The sequence below is a fragment of the Carassius carassius genome, chromosome 35 (assembly GCF_963082965.1).
Source record: "Carassius carassius chromosome 35, fCarCar2.1, whole genome shotgun sequence".
Classification (NCBI taxonomy): Eukaryota; Metazoa; Chordata; class Actinopteri; order Cypriniformes; family Cyprinidae; genus Carassius; species Carassius carassius.
In genome coordinates, this window is record NC_081789.1 from 13,890,147 (window position 1) to 13,910,712 (window position 20,566).

General features: G+C 35.9%; 1 protein-coding gene across 2 annotated transcripts in view; it reads right to left on the minus strand.

Annotated features, from left to right (window-relative positions):
• The window catches only part of rttn (rotatin), a 62,331-nt gene that overhangs the window by 38,691 nt on the left and 3,074 nt on the right, over positions 1 to 20,566 (minus strand). For both annotated transcript variants that reach the window (XM_059524516.1, XM_059524515.1), the window contains exons 5-27: positions 20,349 to 20,439; positions 20,138 to 20,252; positions 18,030 to 18,177; positions 17,135 to 17,300; positions 16,168 to 16,352; positions 15,927 to 16,042; positions 14,507 to 14,677; positions 14,025 to 14,237; positions 13,296 to 13,408; positions 13,062 to 13,188; positions 11,755 to 11,880; positions 11,370 to 11,486; positions 10,780 to 10,919; positions 10,080 to 10,242; positions 9,809 to 9,908; positions 9,212 to 9,300; positions 8,374 to 8,491; positions 6,325 to 6,421; positions 5,306 to 5,371; positions 4,951 to 5,142; positions 3,907 to 4,146; positions 2,871 to 3,015; positions 35 to 207 (exon numbers count right to left, since the gene is read on the minus strand). In XM_059524516.1, coding sequence (XP_059380499.1) covers positions 35 to 207; positions 2,871 to 3,015; positions 3,907 to 4,146; positions 4,951 to 5,142; positions 5,306 to 5,371; positions 6,325 to 6,421; positions 8,374 to 8,491; positions 9,212 to 9,300; positions 9,809 to 9,908; positions 10,080 to 10,242; positions 10,780 to 10,919; positions 11,370 to 11,486; positions 11,755 to 11,880; positions 13,062 to 13,188; positions 13,296 to 13,408; positions 14,025 to 14,237; positions 14,507 to 14,677; positions 15,927 to 16,042; positions 16,168 to 16,352; positions 17,135 to 17,300; positions 18,030 to 18,177; positions 20,138 to 20,252; positions 20,349 to 20,439 — 3,211 coding nt within the window. The remainder of the gene's footprint in view (positions 1 to 34; positions 208 to 2,870; positions 3,016 to 3,906; positions 4,147 to 4,950; positions 5,143 to 5,305; positions 5,372 to 6,324; positions 6,422 to 8,373; positions 8,492 to 9,211; positions 9,301 to 9,808; positions 9,909 to 10,079; positions 10,243 to 10,779; positions 10,920 to 11,369; positions 11,487 to 11,754; positions 11,881 to 13,061; positions 13,189 to 13,295; positions 13,409 to 14,024; positions 14,238 to 14,506; positions 14,678 to 15,926; positions 16,043 to 16,167; positions 16,353 to 17,134; positions 17,301 to 18,029; positions 18,178 to 20,137; positions 20,253 to 20,348; positions 20,440 to 20,566) is intronic.

Genomic DNA, 20,566 nt, shown 5'->3' on the forward strand with positions numbered 1-20,566 from the left:
CCCACCGCTGTGTGTGTGTGTGTGTGTGTGCTACCTGTCAGAAGTGTGCGTCATTCGAAGCAGCAGAGTGTTGAAGAGGTCTGTCAGTTCTCTCTGTAGCCGGTGACTGAGGTGGGCCTGGAGCTTGTCCTCTTCCCCCTGTGACTGGATCCGTGTGTGGGTCTGCGCTTCACCACTCAGCAACAAGTTCATCAGGGTGTGAGACTCCTACACACACGAACACACAGGTGCTTAACAATGAGATCTGTCAATTACGGCCCTCGGATACCTTCAGATTCAGCTGAACACAATTTGATGAAACCAACCTCATCCTCATCTGCCATAGGAATGACACTAAAAACAGCAGCTTTATAACAAATTCCTTAGTTGGCATCACTAGAAATCAAATTCCTTCAAATTTATACAACATGGACTATGTTGTAGATTTTACACTTTCTGAAGAAATCATGAAACTTACACAATTTAACAACAATGTGTTAAAAGTCTAACAAGAATTACATTTTCAAGGACCTATAAAATATGTTTTTCTCTCTCTCTCTCTCTCTCTCTCTTTCACATTAAGATTTATTTTTTACTTATTTTTTTCCATTCATTTTCTGGATTCCATTTTAATGGTATCATTACATTTTAATAATCAAAAGCATGTCTAAATAACTGATTTATTTATATTATATATATATATATAATGCCTCTTATTTGTTCTTCACACGCTCCACTATTACCGCCCGAGACGGTCACAGGATTGCGCTCGCGCTCCATTCTTCTCTGATGCAGCTGATGTATGATCTCTCCTCAGGACTCGTGGCCAGTAATACTAAAGTGAAGTAGCTTTTCTTTTCTGTAGTTTGTCAATGGCTCTCTGCTTCATACAGACGGCGTTACCTGAGCAGTCGAAAGCTGCGTATTTACTGCATGGACGGAGCAGAAGTGTAAGTGTCTAAATCATATGCAAAGTTCAATTGAATGATAAATGTGTTGTAACAATGCTGATGAAGCTAATGTATTAAGGAAACTGTTAAAATAACCACAGCATTAACAACCTTGAAATAAGAGCGCAAGGTTTATCTGATAATCAGATTCATGAAAGTAGCATTCATTGCTTTAGCAGTGTATTTGATTTCTTACAGCATATTAAAAATAATTTAAAAAGAAGAGAATTTCTTGTAAAAAAAAAAAAAAAAAAAAATTATAATTATAATAATTATGATAATATATAGGCTACATACATATAATGATTGTATTTGACATTTCGGTCACTTCTGAAATGATGGCTACACCCCTGGTGTGACAAAATGTTATATTAAACTAACATCTAACAATGGACACATTTTATTTATTTATTTATTTATTTTTACCTATGGTTCTCTAACCATAAAGGCTACTGTAGTTTGCCCCCTGACTAAGCATTTAAAGAATTTAGAGGAACATTTAAATAATCCGGTGAACGCACCTAAAGAACGCAGAATCGAATCGTTATAATCGAATCGAATTTAATTGTGAATCGAAACGTTCTAAATTTGCAAAAATCGTTCTTGGATCGATTCGAAAACCTATGAATCGTGAATCGAATCGCTGCCTTCCCAAAGATTCACAGCCCTAGTATTTTGTGTCTTAATAGTCAAAGACACAGTCCATATCACATTTTTTGCTTTATTCTTTAAAAATTTGACAAATTCTATGACCTTTTGCGATACACAATAAATTCCATTTGTAAATTCCAGCCACATTTTCTGTACTCGTAAATCATAGGGGCCTACATAGGGTTCTCTAGTCAATTGCTAGGATGTTTTAGTGATTTCTATGCCGCTTTAAATGGCTGATATGGCATAGCAATGATGTTGTGGGTGGTTGCATTGGCATGTGGTTTCTCAGTTCAGTGTTTTTCTAGTATTATTTATAAACTATTGTTTTTATTAATATTTTGAGCTGGCTTTTATTACTTTTAAAGTGTTTATTTTAATTTTATGTGATGGTCATTTTTTCACTTTTTGTCAGTTTGTTGTTTAATATTTAATATTTAGCTTTAATTTATTTTGATTTCAGTTTCTGTACTCTTAGTTACAGTAATCAACATTTTTTGTCCATGTAATAATTTTTATTTAATCTCAGCTTTATTATATTTTCAATCAACAAAAATTATTTTAATAGATTTAGTTATGAATATCTCCACTTGCAGGTGGTTGCTAGAACATTCGAAAGTAATAGCATACTCCTCCTCATTAAGCTGCACGATTTGAGCAATCATTCGTGTCCGAAGCTCTAATGATGCAGGATGGGTTACATTTTAAAATTTGGTGCAAAAGAATATTAATAAGCATGTGCTTGCTTTAGCAGGCACTTTATATATATATAAAAAAAAAAAAAAAAAACACACTGTAGTGCCTGTGTTTCATTTAGACAGCACAGATGTTGGAGAAACACTCCAGTGACTGTGGATGCTCTCTGCATTTCTGCATTGCTCCACCTCCCCCACCAGGCTTTTCATCAAACCCAGCGTTCTCTGTCAGGCGTCAAGGCAGGTTTGTTTGCATGCATACACATTAATGCAAGGTAAGGCAGGAAGAGACTTAAGAAATATAGGCATTCATCCCCAGTGTGAGAAACAAAAACAATGACTGCTGATGAATGTCTCTCCGTTACAAGAGTTAATACGATATTAATGTATTTGTATTGCTCCGCAGTGTGATTTATTTCAGCTTTTCTTAATAAATTCACCACACTATGAATCGGAGGCAGGAGGGCAAACTAATTTAATTACCAAGGTACAATAAGTCTCTTTATTGTTTTACGAGGTCTCCAAAGTAATCTCGGAGAAATGCAGGCACTCATTTATAACCGATTCAAGACAGCTGTGGTTTATTCAGGAATACCTGGTTTAGGAGTAATTCTAAGAGCCACTTTAAGTCCTGGTGGTCCAGTTCAGACTGGTTCTGCTTGAAGAAGGTGTTGAGGAATGACACAATGTCCACCAAGAGCCTCTCATCTTGATGGCAAGCTGGACGCACCATCAGAAATCTGTCAGGTTAATAAAAACGGTTTACCTTAATACTCAAATGTTTGGGGTTGGTAAGATTTTCAATGTTTTTGAGAGAAGTCTCTTACCAAGGCTGCATTTATTTGATTAAAAATACATTAAAACAGCTATACTGAGAAGTATTGTTACAATATACATCATATTCTATATATTTCTCAATGTTCAAAGGGTACAAATATGTGTCTTACAAGTGTATAATATTTTTTTAAATGGTTATTGCAAAATACTTAAAATTTCACTTTAGATTGAGTGCATTCTATGGTTAAACACAAGCACAATTTATTGCACTGCATTGTTTTATTCTACATTTATGCTAAGATTTTTTTACATTAAATTTCATCTGCTCGCCAGGTTGCATGCATTTGATAAAATCATCCCAGTTTATAAGAAGATCTTTCAGAAATCATTCAAATATGCTGTTTTGGTGCTCAAGAAACATAAAACATTATCAGTTATGCAGAAACCATGATACTTTTTTTTTTTTAAGGATTCTTTGATATATAGAAAGTTCCAAAGAACAGCATTTATTTGAAAGAGAAGTCTTTTGTAACATTATAAATGTCTTTACTCTCACTTTTGATCAATGTAATGTATCTTTGCTGAGCAAAAGAATGAATCTCTTTCAGAAAAAAATAAATATCTGAATTTAACATTTGAACAGTACTATATAAAGTTGTAGCACAAGCTTTATTTTACCAAAGACAAAACATTGTTCCATTTTGTGTCTGAATGTGTCAGCTCATTCATTGTTTAGCGCTGTGATATGCTGGTGCACTCCATCAGGCTCATGCAAAGTCAAGCCCGGTGATCACAAATCACAAATCTAGAGGTGCAGGAAAACAAATCAATAGAGCACCACACAGAGAGCTTACCTCTCTACAGCGTTGTGCCAGCTCAGGGTTTGCAGGATGGTCTTGTTGCTCTGGGCGGTGGATTTGAGTGCAAGGCGGTCTGTGAGGAGGTACAGGTGCATTCTGGTCATGGCAAAGGTCACAGTGCTGTGGGAGCTTGCATCCTGTACCTTGTGAACACAGTCATGTAACCCCGACTTTAAGTTGCTTATTCTTAAGACCACCGTCTGAGATTCGGACAGCACTAGTTCACCATGAAACCTTAGAAGTAAAAAATGAGGGTTAAAGAGGTGCAGCTAGAAAACATTAAGCCATTGAGAATGAATTTGTCTGATTCCTTTTTGCAGTTTTACACAGATGGTCAACATGAAATGTTGATGTATTACAAGTGTTACATAAAGATTCTTCAAAATAATTAAATACAAGTTTCCTTCCACAGATAAATAACATCATACAGGTTTGGGATGACAGTATATAAATGACAGAATTTCCATTTATTTCTTTAAGGAGGCCAGACAAGTTAACTGCCAGCAGATCTGTAATCATTTTAATTTTGGTAACAAAACAACAGCTGCTGCATATTAAAATGACGTTTATCCTTAAACATAAATTGTACACTGCTAAAGTTTCTGAACTGTTCAACAAAGAAAGCGATCTATCTCCACTCTTAAGATGATCCAGATTTACTACCCAAAACTTCTAATGCTCAATACAAGTTTAGTGCTTAAAAACAAATAATAAAACATTTTTAAACAGTCACTTTTTAAAATGCATTAGCTAACATTAACTAACAATGAGCAATATATTTTTAAAGCATTTATTAATCAATGTTACTGTTAGTCAGTAAAATATAATTGTTCACTGTTTGTTCAAATTAGTTTACATTGCATTAATTAAGCAAATGCAACTTTTGATTTTAAAATGTATTGGGAAACGTTGAATTTGTTATGTTGACATATAAACATATGCTGTAATATTATCTAATGTTTACAAATGAAACTTATTGTACAGTGTTACAAATTAAACTACATTTTCAAAATCTCTGAAAACCCAAATCCAACTTACTCGGGGACATCACTCCTAAAACCCCTCAGATGCTCTAGCAGTCCATCAATCCCAGAATGCCATGCTGTGTTCCAGGTGATCTGCAGTGTTTCCCAGGCAGGCTTCAGACTCAGCAGGTCTGAGTATGGAGGAAGAACTGAACAGTAGGGACTCACTGAATGGTGTGAAGGAGCTTGAAACGGCAGATTATACCTGTGAGAAATCATGAGATAATCAATTTTATACAAAATCTGTCAAATAATAGTCAACTCACCATTTAATTTAACCATGACAACTCTGAAAGTAAGGTTATGGTGAAATTTAACGGCCATTTCTTTTAACGCACAGCTAGAATGTCATAATGGATGCGATTTACCTCCGTATAATGACAGCAGGCAGTGAGAAGGAAGACAGGCCTGTGTCTGGGCCAGCTTTATCAGTCCTAATCAGGAAACAAAGATGTTGAAATGTAACATGAGCCAAAGCATTCTGGTTTTTATGTGTTTCTGTCTACATAATGAAAGTCATTAAAGTCCAAAACAACAATGCACCCCACTTAATTTAATTTTTTGGGTGAAGTATAAGTACATTTCCTTTCATTTACTCACTCTCATCCAGGCCACCTAATATGTAGATGAGATTGCTTCATCATCAGAACAAATTTGAAAAAAATGTGCATTACATCACTTGCTAACCAATGGATCCTCTGCAGTGGATGGGTGCCATCAGAATGAGAGTTCAAACAGCTGATAAAAACATTGCAATCACAACATCTTGTGAAGTGAAAAGCCGCATGCTTGTAAGAAACAAACAACAATCATGAAGACATTATAAACTTCAAACCGTTGCTAGTCCTTTCTCTACTGAAAAAGTAATCTCGTCCAAATCAGGAGAGAAATATGCACAGATCAAGCACCGTTTACAGGTGAAAAAAGTCTAAAACAGTACAAAACAAATATGTCAGATTTGGATTACGGATGAAAGAAGCAACAGTTTACCGTTAAAAGACTTTAATGATGGATTTGTTTCTTGCAAACATATGGCATATAGTAATTGATGGACTGGAGACGTGTGTTACTTGTGAATTATTGCAATGCTTTAATCAGCTGTTTGAACTCATTTCTGATGGCACCCATTCACTCCAGAAGATCCACTGGTGTGCAAGTGATGCAATGATAAATATCTCCAAATTTGTTCTGGTAATGGCCTACGGTTAAGTACATTTTCAGCAATTTTTTTTTTTTTTGGGTCAACTATTCTTTTAAAGTTAAAGAAAACACTTCTTCATAATTATAAGGTCATCAGTTACGGTTTTGTTTACTGACAGGGTTGAATGCAACTGGCTGCAGATATTTTACATATAGACACACAGATTGTCAAACAAAGAAAACATACCAAACATCCATTCTTGCTATTTCATCAAACAGCAGAATGCACATCAATGCAGCAGCTTCGCTCACATCACCCTGCTTCTCCTTTATCAACAGAGAAGCTTAAGAAGACGAAACAAAAGAAGTCAAATTACAAGGACAGCAATCATTTAAATGCACAAAGATGTCAAAGCAGGAATCGTACATATACATACATATATACATATAAACATATACATATGCACCTATAGACATATAAATACATATACACATATATAAATATAAATATACATATACACGTATATAAATATAAATATACATATACACATATATACATATACATACATACATATATATACATATACATACATACATATATATACATATACATACATACATATATATACATATACATACATACATATATATATATATATATATATTAAAAATGGTTATTTGTGGCATGGTAGCTTGAACGGCTACATCCTGAGAGCAAGGTAAAATAAAACATGAAAACAAAACTATAACAGGGAAAGCAACAACTCATTAATTATATATGTTAAAGCAAAACAACCAAAAGGGCTTGAGCCAGAAAAACTAATTTTACATCACCATACTTTAGGCGATCACAAACATTCAGCAACAGCATACTGGTAAACTCTTCACTAGGAAATGCTTGTAGATGTCAGAACGTGGGGCATGCATAAAAACTACATTTGCCATTTGTGCAGTGTTCTAGACTAGCGAACTGGAAGGAGAGTGTCAACAGCTCTGCATTTTCTGCAGTAAATATAAAAATAAACAAAGTGTGCAATTACGAGCAGCAATTACAGGGATAGTTCACCCAAAAATGAAATTACCCCATGATCTTCTCACCCTCAAACCATCCCAGGTGTATATTACTTTCGTCCAGATGAATACAATTATTATATTATGTTATATTAAAACATTTCCTGGCTCTTTATAATGGCAGTAAATAGTGTTTGAGATTTTGAAGCCAAAATTATTTTTAACATCCATCATAAAAATTACTAAACACGAATCTAGGGGCCAATTCTTAATATAACTCTGATTGTATTTATGTATGAAAGAATAAAGTCATACACCTAGGATGGCTTTAGGGTGAGCAAATCATGGGGAAATTTCGTTTTTGAGTGAAATATCCCTTTGAATCAAATTTACCTTTCTCTTTGGAGTGTTACAAGCTCTTGGAGCATTAATAAGATCTGTAAAGTTGCAAAGACTAAAGTCTCAAATCCAAAGTTTATCAAAGTTAAGACTCTGCCACGCCCCCCTAAAATGGCTCTTTCAAACACGCCCCCACATGTCTACATCACTATGTGGAAATATTTGTGTAATGCCGCCCAAATGTTCACTAATTACTCATATTTATACGTTTTGATGTGCAGGTGGTCTAAGCTAATATTTGTAAAAAAATTGCAGATCATGAAAACATGGCAATCAAGCCTTCACAAACATATGGAGAGAAAAATCATTACTTTTTATCCAAAATTATGCCAGTTTCAGATGGTTTAATGACATTTTGATTAGCAGGTGATTCTGTCACCAGTAAGACATAATGGCAATGACATCTACCAAGTATCGGTTTAATAAGAAAATGAATTAAACATGTTCTCACTGTTTAAGTTATTGTCCATGCCATTAAATGCTGAAAATTACGTTTTAAAATATATTCAAATTGAACACTTATTTTAAAAACTGTAATAATATTACAATATGACTGTATTTTTGATCAAACAAATGCAGCCTTGGTGAGCGTAAGAGACTTCTTTTTTTAAACTTACCAAATGTCAAAAATTTGAGAAGTAGTAGTGACTGTGCTACTGAATTATGAACTGTTGTTGGCGCTAGAGGGACTGAGAGAATGACCCAAAATTGGCACTATGAACATTGAAATCCTTCCTAATCAATGTACCAAAGTGGCCGACATGAACTCCAACAGAATGAAAAATATCAGGCTACAAAAGGTGCCTACAAAACTTTGGTGCTTGGGACTAATTATCTATGGTAAACTGAATGAATTAATGTCTGAGGGATGTTTTGCGGGCCGTACCTCTGAGCAGCATGATGAGAAGAGACGTCTGCTGAGCCGCACTGTGACGCAGGGAGGGGTCTGCAAACAGCAGCTTCCTCAGCATGCATATGCTGGGCTCCAACAAGCAATCCATGCTCTGCATAATGAATAAAAACCTGAATTCAAAACCTTCTTGTGTCAATAGTTCCCGTAGATAAGGCACAAGACACGAGTTGCAAAGGTCTGGGCTTCTTGGAAGTACTGAATAAAATAAAGTGAGATAATTAAAGACGTTTAAATAATCATAAGAAGAACTTTCACACTCCATTAAACCTAGGGAAAACCACATCCGGGATAAACTACTGAAGTGCTAAGTTGTTTAGAAAGGTGTTATGCCACTGGTGCTGCCTTGCTAGTGGTAAAAGTCATAAGTCATCACGATTGAGTCTAGAAGTGTTTAGAGTCAACAAAATCACAAACCCAGTCATAACATTCACAGTAAGACTACCACACAGCAGAAACTTAGATAGCCTCAAAGCCAAGGCAAGCAGTCAAAACAAACAGCCAAAGCAAAGTCACAATTGACATTAACAGCACTAACTAGGCATGGCAAATGGAGGCGACATATTGGATTCTGCTCGTGGCATAATTGCCAGACATTTCGGTGCGTAATTTTCACTAATTAGTCACATTAGCTGGCCGGAATACTTGAAAAAGCTGGCAGCTTTCAGCCTAGGGATGTACAGATCATGCAATAGATGTGAACTAGTGACTCACTCTTGACTGACAGCATTAACTGAAGCATCATGCCCAGGCACCAGTTTCCCGATTTCATTCATGATAAAAGGTGCACGAAACAAAAGAGAATGAGGATTACCGCCACACTGTTGTTGACACACTCCGTGATGAAAGATATGAGCTTGTCTGATAAACCCAAGGCCTTCAGCACAGCATGCATTGATGAATCTAAAGAACAACATAATGACATATAAATCAAGACTGGCTTTGTTTTGAGCACATGTTAAATTATTTTATCTGCTTTGTCAATTTATGTTTCAGAGATCAAACACTTGCTTCAAAACACTTAAAATTGGTTTGTGAGGTGTTTTGAGAAAAATGGAGCTCACTCAGAAAAGACAACAAGTTTAATTTGACGCAAATGAAAACAGTCCATTAATGTGGATGGTTAAATGTGCCACTGTTAATTTAGCATTAATGATAAACCATTATAGATTTTGTTAATATTTTAAATTAGACTTTATTTCCTGTTATCATTTCCAGTTACATTTTTAATTCATTTTTAACCATGTTTATTTTTTTTTAGTTATGTTAAACTTAAACTAAACAAAAATGAGAAATGTCTCATTAGCAACTATATGAGATAAAACTTCAGTTAATGTTAATTTTATTTAAAACAATACGTATTTTATTTTTATTTTATTTCATAAAAAAAAAAAAAGTATGGATTCCTCACCTTGCAGAACAATAGTCAACTGTTCAGCCGCAGATCTCCGCAAAACTAGATCTACCGTTTCTGATGTCAGAATACTGTACAACTTATTTACAGACTCCACCTGTTTAAAAAAAAAAAAAAAAAACAGCGGTAACCGATGCTCGTTTCAACAATTCCAAGAATAAAGCAACATTTTCTCACATGATGCCGATAATGGTTGTTTACCAACAACTACTCAATACAACACTAGAGTGCATTATTAACACACAGCTGAGTGAGGTCTTTGATTTACCTTAACATATGACTTGTCTGAATTGCTCAACTTGATGTCCACACTTTTGTTAAGAACATAGAGATTTGGTAAACATGACAGTGTGGAGCTGTCCAGGGTTGGTCTGGCTCCACCAGCGCTGGTCAGGTAAGGTAGCAGATGTTGGACTGCTGTATTCCTCACACTAAAAGTTGCAAACAGAGCCAAGATATTTACAGAATTTGGGAAGAAGTTATTAAGCCTAAAGTATTAATTAACAACATGTACTTACTATATGGTTAGGGTTAGGATTGGGGTTTGACTTTGGTTTACTTGCATGTAATTATGCATATTTTATCATTATTATAATAGTAAGTACATGTAACGAAGACACGGTAAAACAGAGTGTCCAAGCGCACATTCAATACAAGGGCACTTTTCTTTTTTTTTCTTTTTTTTTTTAAATGGGAAAGCTACTGTATGCTTTCAGAAGATTTGGAAAATATCTATCTAGGACTGCTTTTATGTTGCCTATTAATTTGAGGACCTTGACATTTAAGTTCCCATTCACTTTCTTTAAAAAAATAGCAGCGTTAATATTATACAAACCATCTCCTGTTGTGCTTCACAAAAAAAAATGGATGAGTAAATGATGACAGACTTTTCATCTTTTGGTAATTACTGCCTTAAGAAAGTGAAAGAAATTATTAGATATCCAAACCGATATGCACGTTTAACTTACGCATGATGCTTGGTGAACAGAAGCCGGAGGGCCGCCCGCAGTCTAGCAGTTAGTGAGCACACCTCATCTCCCTTTTCAGCAGATGCTTCACTTATCAGCAGGATACAGTTTCCTAGGGCGTCCTCAGTGCTTGCGTAACTCTAATATACAAAAACCCACCAGATTTTAACACAACCATGGAGGAAAATAGACTCAAGTATAAATCCATCTTGGAAAAACAATAAACAACACACAATGCCATTTCACCACTGCTTTATTGACAGCACACACCAATTACTCAGTCTTCAGCTAAATATGAATTAAATGTGATGACCTTGACAAGATTTATGAATATTCGATTTCAACCCCACCCCACCCCGCGATGGAAGTCATTTAAAAAAAATGAAACACAGCTTCGCTTGTTAAAAAAAGAACAAAATAACCTTGTTTAAAATAGAATGTGGCGTAACATGGATATTACCATTCAGCCTCGGGCGTCTCGCAAACACGTTCATTTTACATTGAAAATGATTTTTTCAGCCCAGTTTGAGGGTTATATTGCGGCTGTGCATTTTTGTGTGTGTGCGTGTGTGACGAGAGATTGTTTGCACCTGTAATATGGGAATGACCGGGTAAAGTGCCTCATTAAATCTGCTCCAACTTGCAGCTGTCATCATCAATCGTCCCTTTAGCAGATAGAGTAGAATATCCTTGGCAGCAGCGCTCACCTTTGGATCACACATAAAGTTAGTTGATGGCGCTATGATATTGCACTTACAACAAGCTACCGCATCCAAATCCACCAACTGCCAGCTACAGCAGTGAGACAGGGCCACTTCCAAAGTCAATCATTAGCTTAGCATGACCTCAGTAACCCATTAAACATGGAGCGTGGATACATTATTTAACAGCGAGTAGTGTATTGGTATATCAAAATATTTCTTCTTTGTGCATTACTTCGGTGTCTCACTGGAAACAGGAAGATGAATAATTCACCTCTCTTGCTTGGTCTTGAAGGCCAAACATACTGATCTCGTACAGGACACGGGAATGAAGCAAGAAATGCACTCCGCTGCAGATGGACGAGGCAGGTTTGGCCACATTCTGAACTCCTAAACACTCCTGTAGGGATGAGAGCAGGAAGTTAGGGTGAGATATTACCGTCTACAGAGTTCAGGGGTCACCAACACCCTATGTGGAGTGTAATAGAATTGGTAGGCAATGTAATAGAAATTCAATGTATAGTACACACAACCATTATAAAGGCCGGAGTAACAGTATTTTACCCCCTACAAATGGAGCTGTTGACCAAAATATTATAGGTCTACTGCTAGTTGAAAATACCAGGTCATCAGGTGGTCAAGCTTGCCAACTACTCTAAAAGGTGCTTTGGATAATAGCTAATATATAGTAAATGTGAAGATTTTAATACATGCATACTATTTTTGGTACATTTTTATTGGCAAATTTTTTTGAAAGAAGTCTCTTATGGTGTTCAAGGCTGCATTTATTTGATCAAAAATACAGTAAAAGCAGTTAATTAATATTGCATTAAAAACTGTTCTCTATTTTATTATATTTTAAAATGTTATTTAATCTTGTGAAGGCAAAGCTGTATTTTCAGCAGCCTTTAAGTGTCACGTGAGCTTTCAGAAGTCATTATAAAATGCAGATTTGGTACTTAGGTATCATTTTTATTAATATCAATGTATTAAAAAAAAAAAAACCTTGTGGAAACTTTCATAAATATAAAGAACAGAATTTATTTGAAATATAGAAATCTTTGTATCTTTTGTAACACGATAAACGTATTTACAGTCTCTTTTTATTAAATTAAATGCATCCTTGCTGAATAAAAGAATCAAGATCTTTTAAAAAATATCTTACTGGCCCCAAACTATAAAACTACTTAGTAGTGTAAATGTAATATTATAAATAAATATTTGTCAGTAACATAATACTCTTTTACTGTACTTATATACTGGATCACAAATCATAATAAACAAGAATATGCTTAATTTTGTTGAATATAATAGCATAGAGTCATTTGGTTGTAATATAATATGGCCGTTCTTCTTTGAGGTTTGCCACTGAACTGCAGAACAGGAAATACTGGACTACTGGATCAAGCACTTAAAACCATATTAGATCAGTTAATGTCCAACTTTGACAATTTAGCTGGTTTAGTTGGAATATTCACTTTCCAAAACTAGGTGAACTTTTCCCTGTCTTTCCTGTCACTTATCTACTGGAAGTGGCTTAAAATAGGCTCTATCTCCCAATATCCACTACACATCTTGTACCTTCAAAATGCTCAGAGTGCAGGAGTAGGTTTCTGCCTTCACTGGGGACAGAGGATGAGACAAAAGTTTCAGAAATATCTTCTGACTCTCCGACTGTAGGAGCGGGCTTGCTTGTGCAAATTTCCACCTACGAAAAGACACGATTTTTATATGATGACACCTCTTCCGTAGTGCCAGACAAAACAGCAGATGTCAATGCTGGTTTTACAGTTTCCATAATTGTGGGCAACTTACAGGTAGGAGCAAATCTGGACGCATTCCTTCACCACAGGCAGGTGCTGATGGTACGGAAAAGCATCTATTCCTTGGTCAGCGAGCTCCAAAAGCTCATGCCAGTTCTTATCACCCTGTGAAGAAACATTTTACTTAAATCAACTTAACTTAAAATTCTTAATTAAAGTAATAGTTATACAGAAAATAAGAACATACAGGTTTGGAATGACATGAGGCTGGAGAAATAATAATATTTGTGTGAGCTATTAGTCTAAAGAAAAACCATTATTCAAGTTACATTACTATCTTTTTGATGAAAATTTAACTAAGGAACTGCCCGATATATCGGTAACAAATTAGTTATTGACATTGTTGAGCATCCAGGGTTACATGCTAGATCTCAGGTTAGACGGAGCATGGGGCAAAGAACGTAGTCAACGTAATCAGAGTTGTTTACGTTCGTAAAATATTTTCTTTGCACACAAAAAGTATTCTCGTAGCTTCGTAAAATTATGGTGGCACCACTGAAGTCACATGGACTTTTTTACAGATGTCCTTGCCACGTTTCTAGACCTGGGAACATTTTAGTTGTGTTATTGTTTATGGAGGTTCAGAGAGCTCTCGGATTTCATCAAAAATATCTTAATTTGTGTTCTGAGCGAAGGTCTTATGGGTTTGGGATGACATGAGGGTGAGTAATTAATGACAGAATTTTCAACAACAGTGGTCTCGAAAGTTTCCAATCATTACCTCAGCTTGTGCATCCTTTAAAAAAGTGCATGTAGACTCCATGCAGTGTGAAACGCGGGATACTCTACGATACAGGCTGTATCTTTCAAAGCAAGCCTGTTCTAGGTACGCCACGGCTGACTCATGGATGAGGGGGTACGCCACACTGAAAGATGAATTGAGACACACGAGGAAAATGGCAGCCACTGTACTTTCCGGAAGGTTATCTCCAGCCTGTTTGTAAAGACATCATACATAAGGTAATAAACACACATATGTACACTATACAAACACACACTAATTAATTTGTCTGTAATTACAGTGCTGTCCTTGTATGGTCTGGAGCTTAACTGAACAATTGACCCTTTCACCGCGACTTCTGGCGTGTTTCACACTCTCATTTGTTTTAATAATGACCATGAAGGACACAGCCATATGTCCATTCAGCGATGGAGGCACGGCTTATTAATGTCTAAGAATGGCACAGCCATATGCTCACTCACCTTCTCCACAGGTAACAAGGTTTGCAGGAGACGTATTGTGAAAATGGTAGTGCCCGTGAAGACCATTCGGTGGTGGATCAGAGTCGATTCTGGTTGTTCAGAGGAAGTCATGCCATGGTGGTAGCATATAACATCTCCCAATGTCTCTATACATGCTTGTAATTTCTCTCTCTATCACAAGACAGAAAAAAAAAAACTTAAGTACTGAGAGACTCACTGATCTCGTGTCATTTTATTGCCAGCAGGGGGCAGCAAGAGTCCTGTGCATTTCAAAGAAAGTTTTCAGATGACAGCAGTTTTTCGAGATAAAATGCCATGAGCGTGCATTAAAGATCAATGAGGGAGAGACGCAAATGCCGTGAAATATACAATCATATGCGACGGGGAACGTTCTCATAGGTGTGCACACACACTAAACACAATGGGTTCATTTAAAAAGATTTCTACGGGCAATGAACATCATTGGATGAGACAAATTTGTAAATCAGTGTGATGCGACCTACATAGTCCTCGGTATGAGTGTAATGAAATGCACTGATGTAATTTTATGTTAAATACTCATAAGCTGAATGAAACCAAGTAAGCATTGTATAATGATAATGATAAAACTTTACAATAAGGTTGTGAAGGTTAACATTTTCTGAGTATATATATGTTAACATTGGTTTATGCATTATGAACATGAATTTGAAGAATGTTTTTCATTTTTATTATATAACGTAATGTAATATAATTTATATTATAATATAATATAATTATACCTAAATCTTTGCTTACTGGGTAACATTGACCAAGACTCTATAATAGAAGATATATTGTATCTCAATGGGACCACCTTGGTTAATTAAATAAAAGAATTAAAAAAAAACTAATATAAACAGCAATTAAACAGAATGTATTAATCTAGGTTCACTTAAAAATGTAGAATTTTTTATTATTAATTAATGTTCATTCATACTACATTAATTCATGTTCATTTATACAACCTGAAATGTATTATGCACTAACATTAGGCAAGATTAATAAATGCTCTAAAAGTAAGTTCATTCTTATTTCATGTAAGCTAATTCATTACTAATGCTATTGAACAGAGCCATACTGAAACGAGTTGTAACTTAACATAAGCTTTAAAGTCTTACTGCATTTTACTAAACCATTACAAATATTTTAGATGGAAATAGCAGATGCATTGAGTTGTCAGGAGCAAACAGGGACTTCTAAGTGGTAAAACTGGCCTAAAAAACAACAGTTGTGCCATGACTGATTTGTGCTGATAGTTTAATGTTCTACAATGACCATCTGTCCCGCAGAGTAAGTGGAGTGGGTGAGACGGAGCAGCGACAGGTGTACGCACTAATGCAGACATCAGCCTAGTGGCTATGGATCTGCACTGTGGAGAAGGGTTATTGAAGACACTTGCCAGCTCGGTCGCAGTCAGGCTGTGCTCGTCCCACACCTCGGGGGCTATGCTGTCTCCCAGCAGCCCCTGTGCCTCTGCCAGCAGCTCTAGCACCCGCTGGAAAACCTTCAGGCTCTCTGAAAGGGTGGGGATGAGAAAAAAAGAGGGGAATATGATGAGCGATGGAAGCACACGTGTGAGGGGAGAGGCAGCAGCTGTAGCTGCGTTTGAAATAGGAAAGAGGGTTTAAGAGGACTCTCACCTGTCCTGATGAGAGGAAGAGCGTGCTCCAGGGCCGCCACAGCGAATCTAGCCAGGCTCCACTGCTGCAGCTGCAGCTCCAGCGAGTCCTCCGCTTCCATCTCTGGAGGGAGCTCCGGGTGGGGCTGCGGGAGGGGAGACTGCTGGCCTGGCCTGGGGGGAGCACCTCTCTGACTGCTGCTTCCGCTGTACCACACACATCAGAAAGAATTCTCAATTTCTAAAGACATGAATGGTTGTGAGCAACATTTAAAAAATTAAAAAGATTTTTCAAAGGTGGTGACGAATACTTTCGCTATATTTAGTTCTCGTCTTTTTTCAATATAAACCTAAATTTAGTAGATATAGCCTTTAAACGCCATATTTTACACTTTGTAGTTATTAAAAAAAATAAATAAGTCAAATTTTAAGTCAAATGTTTGGGGTGAATATGATCTTTTTAAAGGTTGCATTTACTTGATATAAAAAATAAATAAAAAGGTACTATTGTAAATAATTTATTACAATTTAAAAGAACTGTTTGTTTTTCTTTTAATATATTTTAAAATGTAATTTATTCCTGTGATGGCAAAGCTCATTTTGTTTTAGTAGCCATTACTCCAGTCTTCAGTGTCACATGATCCTGCATAAGTCATTTTAATATATTTTAATATGCTGATTTGGTGCTCAAGAAACATGTTTTATCAAAGTTGAAAACAGAACATTTTCAAAACAGTTGAATAATAGTGTACTTTTCATAAAATTTCTGCACCTTTTAGATTTCTATAATGTAAATTACCTCTGGACAAGGTTTTAAAAAAAATATATAATTAAAAGAAATATTTTTACAAAATAAAATAAAGAATTGCATGTACAAAGAGAAATGTTTATCCAATTACATATTTTATAGCTTATCAAAATCCAAAAATAAAAAAATTAACAAAGAAACTTAATCTTCTATTTTATTTTAAAGGTAGAGAATAAAGCACCTAGAAGAGGCAGCATCTCCGTCTTGGCCATCCCCACGTACCCGCTGACCGGTTCTGCCCACCACAGAGGGTCTGGTGTAGATTTCCTCTGGGGAAGAGACCCCCGAGTGTTGAGTAGCCCTCACCTCCTGAGGATAGGAGATGGACGAGTTCTGAGAAACCGGGTCTAAAGGGGTGCAATAATAAGACAGTTATAAATTCAGCATATTTAAAAGTCTTAAACTTCCCATTGTAAAATCCCATTTAGAATAGGAGATAGAGATACACAATAAATATTTAAAAGTTTTTTTAAAGAAATTAAATACCTTTATTCAGCAAGGCTGCATTAATTTGATCAAAAGTGACAGTAAAGACACTTACAGGCCTGATTTCACTTACAGGACTTGAGTTAAGACAGAATCAGGGCATGGTTAATCTAAGTATCTTTTATAAACGTGCCTTAGAAAAAAGAAAAAAACATCAATCAATGGCACTGATATATTTTAAGATAAATCAGTGCAAGTGCAGTGCATTGCAAAACAGCCCAGGCATGCATTTCAGTCTGAGACTAGGATTAAGCCTAGTCTGTTTAACAGGGGGGGTTGCGTTTATAATGCTGTTCTTTGAACTATCTATTCAAAAAAGTTTTTTACTGTACAAGAAGAGCAGAACAGACTTTCATTTAAAACATTTTTTAAATCCTACCGAACCCAAAACTTTTTAACTGTAGTGTATGCAACTGATATTAATAGTTAATAAGCCAATGTGTCTATATATACTGTGTATGTATGTGTATGTGTGTGTGTGTATATATATATATATATATATATATATATATATATATATATATATATATATATATATATATATATATATAGAAGAAGTTAACATATTTATAATAGATGGTGTTTGGTACCTTGCTTGGCTGAGCAGAAGCTTGGATCTCTGTAGAAACGTAGGCGGCTCCTCAAGTTCCTGCAAAGCAGTTCCAGACAGGCCAACGCCTGAAACGTCAGGTAGCTGACATCACCATCAACATTCAGACCGAGAAGTGACAGCAGACTCTAGAGGGCAAAACAGCAATATATGAAAACAGAAGTTGATGTTGTTTTGTAAACCTGCAAGAATATGTTTCGAATTGTTCTAACATTACAACACAACCGCTGATCTAAATGCTGCAAGTGTTTACAGCAAAATGATTCTACATTCAATTAGGCACTAAATAAAAGGCCACCTGATACTGACTTTTAACCAGTGTAATTTGTACCAATTTAAAGTTCACTACCCCTCCAGTGATACCAAAGCAATGCCAGTGAATCAGGCTGATTCAATAAACCTAATTGAACTGATCACTCCTAAGTCAAAATCAGTGGCACCTTCAATTTTTAAACAATTATAACAAAGATCAAGAGCATTAAGAACAAAAAAGAATGCTTTCAAAAAAATTCTAACACTTTACTATCATTGAGGCTATTGAGACTACAACCCGAATTCCGGAAATTTTTTTAAATTTTAATAAAATGAAAACTAAAAGACTTTCAAATCACATGAGCCAATATTTTAATTACAATAGAACATAGATAACATAGCAAATGTTTAAACTGAGAAAGTTTACAATTTTATGCACAAAATGAGCTCATTTCAATTTTGATTTCTGCTACAGGTCTCAAAATAGTTGGGACGGGGCATGTTTACCATGGTGTAGCATCTCCTTTTCTTTTCAAAACAGTTTGAAGACGTCTGGGCATTGAAGCTATGAGTTGCTGGAGTTTTGCTGTTGGAATTTGGTCCCATTCTTGCCTTATATAGATTTCCAACTGCTGAAGAGTTCGTGGTCGTCTTTGACGTATTTTTCGTTTAATGATGCACCAAATGTTCTCTATAAGTGAAAGATCTGGACTGCAGGCAGGCCAGGTTAGCACCCGGACTCTTCTGGACCATGTTCACATATGGCTTCCTTTTTGCATGATAGAGCTTTAGTTGGCATCTGCTGATGGCACGGCGGATTGTGTTTACCGACAGTGGTTTCTGAAAGTATTCCTGGGCCCATTTAGTAATGTCATTGACACAATCATGCCGATGAGTGATGCAGTGTCGTCTGAGAGCCAGAAGACCACGGGCATCACATAAAGGTCTCCAGCCTTGTCCCTTACGCACAGAGATTTCTCCAGTTTCTCTGAATCTTTTGATGATGTTATGCACTGTAGATGATGAGATTTGCAAAGCCTTTGCAATTTGACGTTGAGGAACATTGTTTTTAAAGTTTTCCACAATTTTTTTACGCAGTCTTTCACAGATTGGAGAGCCTCTGCCCATCTTTACTTCTGAGAGACTCTGCTTCTCTAAGACAAAGCTTTTATAGCTAATCATGTTACAGACCTGATATCAATTAACTTAATTAATCACTAGATGTTCTCCCAGCTGAATCTTTTCAAAACTGCTTGCTTTTTTAGCCATTTGTTGCCCCCGTGCCAACTTTTTTGAGACCTGTAGCAGGCATTAAATTTTAAATGAGCTAATTAAGTGGATAAAAGTGTAAGATTTCTCAGTTTAAACATTTGCTACGTTATCTATGTTCTATTGTGAATAAAATATTGGCTCATGTGATTTGAAATTCCTTTAGTTTTCATTTTATTAAAATTTAAAAAACGTCCCAACTTTTCCAGAATTCGGGTTGTACATATCTCAGAAATATGATCTTAAATGTGTCCATGTCAACATATTTTTAACAAAAATACAGCAATGCTTGGTTTTAAATGCCTGTACTAAAACAGCTAGTGTCAGCTTGCCAGATAATCACCACGGTACAGTCCTAGACATAAAGACACGATTTGCCACTGTCATGCCAATATTTTCCGGATTTGAAAGCATTGTACAGCCAATCAGATTCTGTGGCATTCAATTATAGAATGGAACGGGGATTACGGAGCTATCATTTTCATCACGGTCCCTCAACTTATGAAGCTCCCATCAGGGGTTAAAACAAAAAAAATAATAATAATAGAAAAGAAATTTAAATCTTACTTGAACTGTACTTGGCCTTTGCAGGAATATTTCGGCAGGGAAGTCTTGCATGATGACGTCACGAAGCAGCTCGCAGGTGGTTCGTACTAAATTGTGATTGTCGCTTCTGAGGGAACTAAAGATTGAACAAGCGACAGGTCATTTAGGCAATAAGATATAGATTTTAGATAGCAATTGTGGTAAAACTACACCAAGCAGACGGTACAAATACCTTTCATTTGATGACAATATATGTCGATCGGTTGTGTTCAAGGACAGCCATGGAAAAACAGAGAACTTCAAGCACCTTACAGAATTACTGACTGCAGGGTAAAGAAATCAAAAGAATTTAAAGGTCTTAAAGACGTCAGTCTCAAGACTTTAAACAAAGGAAACAATTTCAACAATACGTTGATATGCTATAATTAAAATTCTGACAATATTTTAGGA